Here is a 10,231-nt window from a genome sequence, read left to right as displayed (position 1 = left end):
ACGAGTAGTATAGTGAGAAATTGATAAGAGCTATGGTGAGAAATTTAGAAAGAGAGTTTAACTTTAATACATAAAATTCTAATATTTTCGCCAATAAAAAAAACAATTGAACGTGCAAATGTGTGTAAGAGCTCTACGAACTGAATAAGAAGTTAAGAACATGGTAAATAAAAAAAACAGAAGAAAAGAAGAAGAAGAAAACATAAACGCATAAAAGTATATAATAAAGATTGTGAGGGCCAGAGGTCGTCAACACCGGCAGCTCTGTAAGTGAAGAATACGTAAGTTCTTACGTCGTCGTTCATATCTGATTGCCCTTTTACAATCAGAGCACCCCCAAGCAGTAGCAGAGAGACAACCATGGTCCCTTTCAAGACTAAAATTGCTTCCAATTCAACTAGCCGGCTTTTTCTTGTACCTCACTCTCAAACGTATAAATACCCCAGTTTCGTCTTCCATTTATTATCAGACCAGGACAACTACAACTCCAACAAGTTGAACTTACTTTCAAGATTGCAAGATTAGTTACATGGCTGACCAAGCTTCCACACTTCCTCTTCTTACTCCCCACAAGTTGGGAAAGTTTGATCTTTCTCATAGGTAATCTTTCTCTCCCTGCATTGTTACATTGTGTGTTGATCTTTCTCATATAGTTTGTGAATTAATGGAGTAATGGACATAATATGAGCTGGGTTTTGGTTTGTGAACTCAGAAGATTTTGCTGGCCGAATGTTACAATTGATTACTTATATATGATTGGTTTATCTCTTTATTACTCTACAACTATGTGATGATGATGTTTTCTAAGACCCAAAGAATGTTGGGTTTCGATGAATTTGTGTGTGGGGGTTATGAATTGCCACGATATTATCTGGGTCTGGTTCTGTAACCGTAGCAGCCCAGGTGTTTGTGGAAAGTCCCAATTGAGAGAAGTAGGAAATGGAAAAAGTTTAAGTACTGCTTTTTGTGTATTGTAAAATGTAAATCCAATGTTATACTGGTAGCTCTAACATCTACCCTCTTTTGATTTGAGTAAACAATGGAGATGCTAATCTTGAACCTTGATTGGCTGGGTTTGTACTGTTGCTATGTAGCATTAGCATATTCTCATCACTTCTAAACTTGGATGACCAGTTTGTTTGCAGCAAGTCCCAATTTGGGAACAAGCAGAAGAAAAATGACTGTTTTTTTTTGGCAAGTTATTTTATCTTTGCATATTTCTTGTAGCTTTGCTTGTGATACTTCAAAGGTATTGTTTACTAGTAGTTTAGCATTTTTGGCCATGATCAATCAATGTCTGCCAGAAGGGAATGCTAGTGTGTGGGTTTGGAAGCAGAAGGGCATGTTAAAACTGAACTATATAACTTGGACTTCATTGTTGAGTTTCTAGTTTAGTAGCAACTGATTAAGAAAAGTATGTGTCCTTAAAGCCTTGATATCCAATCATTTTATGTTAGGTGATGTTTCATAGTTTGTTTATTTTCGATACTATGATAATATTTTCAAGAGCTATTTATTTTTTCTCTTCCAAACTTGTTACTGGTCATGTAATTGTAATTCCATAGGTACTGCCTATGCTTAGTAAGAAAGTATCGATGATTGTGTTAATGAGTGTTTATTTCGTGTATCCATTCCAGAGTTGTCTTAGCCCCATTGACCAGACAGAGATCATATGGAAATGTTCCCCAGCCACATGCCATCTTATATTACTCTCAGAGAACATCCAATGGGGGTTTTCTATTAACTGAAGCCACTGGAGTTTCTGACACAGCACAAGGGTACTAAGAGAATATCCTTCGTTTTGTAAACTTATAATTAACAAGGATTTGCAGGTTCGCTATTTCAAGATTTGACGCTTTTTCTTTCTTTCTTTCATCTGTGAAGGTATCCAGATACTCCTGGTATATGGACAAAGGAGCAAGTTGAAGCATGGAAACCCATTGTGAATACTGTGCATGCTAAAGGGGGTGTCTTCTTCTGTCAAATTTGGCACGCGGGCAGGGTTTCAAAAAGTGGTGTGTTTTATGACTTAACTTTATTATAGAATTACTTGTGAGAATATGTGACTAATGACTAGTGAAACATTTGAAAACTAAATGATCTTCCATACTATTAGTAATACATAAAGTTATGACATGGAAGAAGTTTGATACATTGAAATAACCCTGAATTCAGAACTAGTGTAGCATGTACTATGCCTTATAAAGGAAGCTAATTATTATGGCTGATGAAATCCTGTTTCTTTGTTGACAACATATCACGGTTTCTAAAGAATTTAGATTATCATTTTAAATCAACATCTTAACCATTTTATGCGAAGTTAACTCGGAGAATAATATGAAAGATGGGATATGTTGGATTGGGTCCCACGAACCTGCTTTCATAGCATCTGTATTGTACTGAATGATCAATTTTTTGTTCTATTATAATTTGTTTTTTCATCATTATCATTATTTATCAATTTTTTATCTGCTATGGGGCTATTATAGATCAGTGATCAGAATTTCTTCAATATAATCTTCTCTGGTCTCATGGTGTTTATTCCTTTGTTAATAGGCTTTCAGCCAAATGGGCAAGCTCCAATATCTTCAACTGACAAGCCCTTAACCCCCCAAATACAATCTAATGGCATCGATGTTGCACAATTCACTCCTCCAAGACGACTGATGACGGATGAGATTCCTCAAATTGTCAATGATTTTAGACTTGCAGCAAGGAATGCTATGGAAGCTGGTAATATTTTTAAGTTGAATATAGTAAATTTCTATGTCTTTTTACTCAAATTATATAAAAGTGGGGAGCCAAGCATATTTTGTTCGAAGAGAAAAAGGTTGTGGTAAAAACTATAAAGTACAAGTCTTCCAGGAATATACATGTCTTAGACTGACAATGTTATAGGATCAATAAGTTATCATGGTCTCTTTGTTTTGTTTTGGGTGATATAAGGTTTCTAAAATTTTCTAACGTTATTGTTTGTTTTGTCAATTTCTAGGCTTTGATGGGGTTGAAATTCATGGCGCCCATGGCTACCTAATCGATCAATTTTTGAAAGATGAAGTAAATGATCGAACAGACCAATATGGTGGATCTCTAGAAAACCGTTGCCGATTTGCACTAGACATTGTTGAAGCTATTGCTAATGAGATAGGAGCAGATAAAGTTGGAATTAGATTTTCTCCATTTGCAGACTTTATGGAATCTGGAGATTCTAGTCCAAAGGAATTGGGACTCTATCTAGCCAATGCCCTGAATAAATATGGAATCCTGTACTGCCACATGGTTGAGCCAAGAATGAAGAAATTTGGAAAAACGATTGAAGGTCCCGACAGTCTTGTACCCATGAGAAAGGCTTTTAATGGTACCTTCATTGCAGCTGGTGGTTATGACAGGGAAGATGGGAACAATGCTGTGGCTGAGGGCCATGCAGATCTTGTTGCTTTTGGTCGTTGGTTCTTGGCTAATCCAGATTTACCAAAGAGATTTGAGCTTAATGCTCCACTAAACAAGTATGACAGAAGTACTTTCTACACTTCTGATGCAGTTGTTGGTTACACTGATTATCCATTTCTTGACAGCACTGACTGATGTCAATTGAGTATGGAAGCTTGAACTCTCTTTACATTTTATTCTTGCATTGGTCTCCTTTTAAGTTTTTTAGTTACTTATCTTTATCGGTATCTACACTTAAGATGCCAAGTTGCAGAGGCTGGTTAACCAGACTTTAGAATTCTCAATTGGTATGTGTATATTGAAAGTTGTGGTGTTTAGCAAGTGTGGTGTAAAGTGTCTCTATGGTCTCTCTTGGCTATGTTAAGATGCAAACTGAATGTAGCCTTGTACAAGATGTATTCAATAAACCTTTCCTCTCATTTGACTTGTATGGTTGTACCAAATCTGCTGGATCTCCGGTTCTTGTTTTTTTTTTTTTTGTCTTTAATGAGGGAACCTGAGTAACCCAAGGGAGCTATGGCTTCTGAACTCTGCTATATATCTACTGTGGTCATCTGGAATTTTCGTTGTTCGCATTGCCCATAAATTGAAAGTACATGAAAACTAAACATTAAGAATCCATTCCAATCCTACGCTTGCATGATCGTGATTATTCATCATCATATTAGTTCAAAGCCCTGTTTAAAGTTGAAATTTTATCTTTCCTGGTGATTGGTGAGCTTTGTAGCTAAGTTATTGAAGTTTAACTTGGAAAGAATGAATTTGGGCAGGTCTAGACTGTGTAGATGGGGATGGAAGCATGAAATCTTCCAGATTCCAGACACACATGAACCAGTCTGAGTAGGGTAATGTTTCTCTTCACTCTCTACTAAGTCTACTCATTGATTGAAGTCATTGAACTGTTTTACCCTAAAACTAGCGTAATCGCAAACGTCACTGAGCCTCTCAATAATAATTCCATAATTCATATAACCTCCCAGAGTCCCAATTCGTAGCCTGGTACGTTAAACCCCTAGAAACACGAACCAACGTAATCGCAAACGTCACTGAGCATTCCCCTCAATAATTTTGATCCTCATAAAACAATTGCTCTAAATACGCATTAGCCATAACGAGGGTACAGTAAAGAAGTGAAAGTGACGATGTAACCCATTGACAACATTAATATTGTTTTCCGAGCAGCCGGGGTTTGTATTGTACCTCACTCTCAGTTGTATAAAGACCCAATTTTGTCTTCCATGTATTTCCAGACTTGAACAAACTATAACTCCAAGAGCTTGGGAGATCAAATATGGCTGACCAAACTTCCACACTTCCTCTTCTTACTCCTTACCAAATGGGAAAGTTTGATATTTCTCACAGGTAAACTTGCTTGGTCTTTGTCTCTGTATTGTCACATTGGCTAATATTGCTAACAGAACAAGAACAGGTTTTAAACGGCAATCATCTGCCAAATTTGAAGTTGGGTAATTTTGTTTGTGCATGAATATGATTTGGGCTACCAAACTCAGAAGATGTAATAGTGTTTGTGGCAGTTCCCAAATGAACATGTAAAAGTTTACCGTTTTTTTGTCGAAAAGATGTCTTGCATGTTGTGATTGATTGATCTTGTTAGCTAGATATTTTGCTTAGTCTTACTCTATATTATAATGATGATGTTGTTGAGACCCAAATAATCTTGGGTTTAGGGAGGTGTATTGTATATAGTTTTGTATGAACTTATTTTAATTGACAAATTTTTTAGAAACTCCACAGACTCTTTAAAAACTACAGACTTTCATAGAATTATCAAAATCACTCATGTCAACCACGACTTTTATTGATTCGTGAAATTCACATAACTGATATTGATCAACTCTCATAGATTTCTCAATACTCACAAAAACAATTGAAACTACTTTTTTTTGTTAGTTATGAAAATAACGTATGAGAACTGAATAATATGCATACCATGTCTCTAAACTACAAGTTCACGGTTCCGTGATAATTTGCTTCATTCCCGGGTGCCCGGGTGCGTCCTAAGTATCTAAGTCCCTATGGGTTCTCTGACGCCTCGTGGGTGCTATTGGACGAAAATTAATGCACCATAGAAAATTTTATACGGAATAATTTTTTTTCTAAGCAAATTATTTTTTTTCTTATTGGTTGTGTCTATTACAAAAATACAAAGTCATTAGAGAATCTCAATGATTTAAGAAAATTTAAAAAAAACTCTTCAAAATTAATCTATCGACAAATAGGTACTAAAGAAATGGAAATAAATAAATTGTTTAGACAATTTCAAGCTAAAGAAGTCGGTGTTCATGACACATTGATATGATTATTATTTTTTTTCTTCTTATGTATTTCTTTTATCATCATCATTTTTATTGTTAGCATTGAACATATGTTCACATATGAGAATATGGTTTAATAAGTGTAAAGATACAAGGTAAGAACATACATAAAGAAGAAGAATAACAATCATGAGATCATAGGAATAAACATGGGTATAAACATGTTAGGTTGTAGGAAACAAACTAGTAAAGAAAAGACAAAAAGAAAATTAAAAAAATGATGAAAAATGAATGTTTTTAAATACAATAATAAAGTCCATGAAAATTTTTGGTCTAGAGACTAGACAATTTTTGGATTGTGGTGTGTATAATTAATATTATAAAGTCCATGAGATTCCATGAGTTTATAATTCCATAAGTATGAATGATATTTTAAATACCTACATAATTATATTCATTTTTAAAAGTCCGGATTGAATACCTCCAGACTTTTATGGATTCCATAATAACTTTTAAAAATCATAATTGAATACACTTATACTTGTATTGATAATTAAAAGTCTATATTGAATACACATAGACTTTTGAATTCCATAGATTTCTTTAAAACTCCCACTAATTTCATATAAAATACACCCCCCTTAGATCTTTGGATGAATTTGAGTGTCGGGTTAGCCATGATATGATCTGAGTATGGTTATGTAAACTTAGCAGACCAGGTGTTGAGGAAAGTCCGAATTGAGAGATTTTGGAATGAGGTTTGCTGCTTTTTTGTATATTTTAAATGGTGTTGTTTTACTGGTAATCCAGCATCTTCTTCCAACATTCAGTTTTTTGAATAAACAACAGAGGCGATAATTTCAAACTTTGAACACTTCAGAAGCCATTTTCATTGTTATATCTTTGTAGCTAGGAGCCTAGGAGTAGTATATCTTCAGGAATCATAATTAATAACCTTCAATTTTGACACAAATTGTACGCATATACGATAAGTAGCACCGACAATTAGCAATCGATGTTTGCTCCAGACGGGGATGGTACATGTCTGGGGTGTGATCCAGAAGAGTTTATTGCAACTGAATTTTTTGTTGCATTGAATGTATTGTATTCTTTATTATTTTAGTTCCAGTTGATTAGGAAAAGTATGTATCATTTCTGCCTTGATCAGTTCATAATCAATTTCATGTTTGGTAATGTTTCCACATTTTGTTTGGTAATGATAATCTTTTAGAGATAACTAGCGTTATGTCTTCCAAACTCGTTAAGTGTGATTCCAATTTCAAATAGATACTGGTTAGTGAGATAGATTTGCTGCCTGTACTAGTAAGCTTGTGTTTGATTTGTTTATCTATCTCAGAGTTGTTTTAGCACCATTGACTAGACAGAGATCATATGGAAATGTTCCCCAGCCACATGCCATCTTATATTACTCTCAGAGAACTACCAAAGGAGGTCTTCTCATAACTGAAGCCACTGATATATCTAACACAGCACAAGGGTAACTTAAGAATAGCTATCAAATTTCCTATTGTAAAATTTTAAATCACAAGATGCAGTAGAATTTGCAACTTTCTCATTCCTAAATTAGATGCTTTTTCTTTCGTTCGTATGTGAAGGTATTCAGATACTCCTGGTATATGGACAAAGGAGCAAGTTGAAGCATGGAAACCCATTGTCAATGCAGTACATGCTAAAGGAGGTGTCTTCTTCTGTCAGATTTGGCATGCGGGGAGGGTCTCAAATTGTAGTGAGTTTTTCATTTGTACAGAAACTCTGCTAGTAAAGTGACATATTCGACTAGTGAATCATTTGAAGGCTAATTATTCTTCCAGAACATTAGGAAAACATAAAATTTCGACGTGGAAGAAGATTGATTCATTATATAATTGAAAATTGAGAACTAGTTTCGCTCTTATGCCTCGTAACAAGTGAATGACTCAGGCTGATGAGTAATGACATCTTATTTCATTGTTGGAAATTTAGTATGGTTTCTTAAAGTCTCAGATGCATTTGTTGCCATGTCAACCTGGTGAATATTATGAAAGATGAATATATTGCTTGTAACTGTATATTTATGAATGATTTAAGCTAGCTATCCTATTATAAATGTTGCAGCCATGTTATTATTTATAAATGTTGCTTCTGCTATGGCCGATGGGGTTGTTGATCAGTGCATTTGATAATATTCCTTTAATATAATCTATTGTGTCTCACGGTAACTCTGTTCTTCTCTGGTGATAGGCTTGCAGCCAGGGCAAGCTCCAGTCTCTTCAACTGACAAGCCCCTAAAACCCCAAATAGGATCTAATGGCATTGATGTTGTGGAATTCACACCTTCAAGACGATTAAAGACGGAAGAAATTCCTCAAATCGTTAATGATTTTAGACTTGCTGCAAGGAATGCGATTGAAGCTGGTAATTTTTCCTTTCTTTTTTCAAGTAAATATGGAAGCAATTTACATGTCATCTTACAGAAACGTATCAAATCAAAGTGGAGTGCAGCATAGAATGCCTTGTTTCAGGCTGCAAATGTGTCATATATATATGTTTCTAAGTTATCATGGTCTCTTCCTTTTGGTTTTGGGTAATGGACAAGTCTCAAAATTATCATTAGACTAATTGTATTAATTTTTGTCGATTTTAAAGGCTTTGATGGGGTTGAAATTCATGGCGCCAATGGCTACCTTATCGATCAGTTTCTAAAAGATGGAGTAAATGATCGAACAGACCAGTACGGTGGATCTCTAGAAAACCGTTGCCGATTTGCACTAGACATTACTGAAGCTGTTGTAAAGGAGATAGGAGCAGATAGAGTTGGAATTAGATTTTCTCCATTTGCGGACTATATGGAATCAGGAGATTCTAATCCAGAGGAATTGGCCCTTTATCTGGTAAAATCCTTGAACAAATATGGAATCCTCTACTGCCACATGATTGAGCCGAGAATGAAGAAACAAGGAGAAAAATTTGAATGTTCCCACAGTCTTGTGCCCATAAGAAAGGCTTTCAATGGTACCTTCATTGCTGCCAGGCTTTGTCAGGGAAGACGGGAGCAAGGCTGTTGCTGAGGGTGATGCAGATCTTATTGCTTACGGCCGTTGGTTCTTATCGAATCCAGATTTGCCAAAGAGATTTGAGCTTAATGCTCCTCTGAATAAGTATATCAGAGAGACTTTCTACACATCTGATCCAGTACTTGGATACACTGACTATCCATTTCTTGACAGCACTGCTTGAGTGTCCAACTGCCGAGTATGAATGCTTGAACAGTTGAACTCGTTCTTGTATCATATTCCTGTATTATATTGGTCTACTTTACTTTTCTTTCACGGTATCTACACTTCAATAAGAAAAATAAAAACCAAATTGCAGAGGCTGCTTAACCAGGCTGAGTGGTTCTCAATTTTGGTAGTGTAGGCTGTGTAGCTACATGTTTGATATTGTAACTTATAAGTTGTGTCCTGTCGAGTCCTACTGTAGCTTTGTGGCTACGTGAAAATTTAAACTCATTGTAGCCTTGTACTCCTTGTAGGATTTCAAAAGGAGAAGCAATAATGGTAAATGATTTTGTATAATTAATTGTCATTTTTTTGAATCAAATACCATTACGGTTTTAAAATTAATTAGGAACGAGTACAATTAAGGCTACATGCAGCCATTACATATCCTTCCACCGCCATCTTACAGACGAAACAAGAAGTTGTGAGAACATGCTCTCACAATGGTACATTGGATAGACCACACATTGAGAATGAAATCCCTTATTTGTTTGCCTATGATCTACAAAACATGTGTAAATCTAGGCAGAATGCCAAACTAAAGAGATCAAGCAAAAAAGTTGGGCCCAACACCCAACCCAACTAGCCCAGGCCCAAAAACCTTGGTTCCAGCTCGGATCCAAGAGGCCCAACACCACCTGGGAAAACATCGGCTGCCAAATTTCAGTGCTCCAATCAAGCTCCTCCCCCGCTTCCAACCATCACCAATTGGAGAAGATCAGATATTCTCTATGCCGCCAACCTCCAAGCATAGGAGCCGCCCCAAGAACCCAGACTCCGCCGAGCACAAATAGATCTGACCATATTGGCTACCAATATGCACGCCTATCGAAAGAGCTCCGCTTGAAGCCACCACTGAACCCAGATACATTCGGCCTCGCTGAATAAAGCCCTTAGCCACTGCCGTCAAGAACCGCAACCCCGAAATCTGACACAGGTTCCGTCGAATTATCATCCAAGAACAACTATGCCACCACCGAAACTGACCCAAATAACCATTGTCCAAGGTTGAAGACAATGTTGAGGGCTTGAGTGGGGAGGCAGATATGGGAGTAGAAGGAGGGTATGGAGAGGGAAACGACGATCAGTGTATTATGGAGTTAAGGTTTTGAAACCCTAATAGGAGAGCGGCAGCTCTCATAGCATATTACTCATACCTTATGCACTTCCTTTTTTATCTCAAAAAATTTTAATTGTCATTGATATGTTCTTTGGCTCCTTAATTAT

General features: G+C 36.2%; 1 protein-coding gene and 1 pseudogene across 1 annotated transcript; both read left to right on the top strand.

Annotated features, from left to right (window-relative positions):
• The first annotated feature begins 314 nt into the window (after positions 1-314).
• Positions 315-3,874, top strand: LOC126796050 (12-oxophytodienoate reductase 1-like). Its single transcript, XM_050522818.1, has 5 exons — positions 315-600; positions 1,638-1,778; positions 1,885-2,015; positions 2,557-2,733; positions 2,993-3,874. Exons 1-5 carry the CDS (start codon positions 530-532, stop codon positions 3,583-3,585), a joined length of 1,113 nt encoding a protein of 370 aa, XP_050378775.1. The 5' UTR covers positions 315-529; the 3' UTR covers positions 3,586-3,874.
• A 799-nt stretch (positions 3,875-4,673) lies between these two features.
• Positions 4,674-9,049, top strand: LOC126796051 (12-oxophytodienoate reductase 1-like; annotated as a pseudogene).
• Positions 9,050-10,231: the final 1,182 nt, after the last annotated feature.

Source organism: Argentina anserina, chromosome 5 (genome assembly GCF_933775445.1).
Source record: "Argentina anserina chromosome 5, drPotAnse1.1, whole genome shotgun sequence".
NCBI classification, from domain to species: Eukaryota; Viridiplantae; Streptophyta; class Magnoliopsida; order Rosales; family Rosaceae; genus Argentina; species Argentina anserina.
This window is presented reverse-complemented; position numbering and strand designations above follow the sequence as displayed.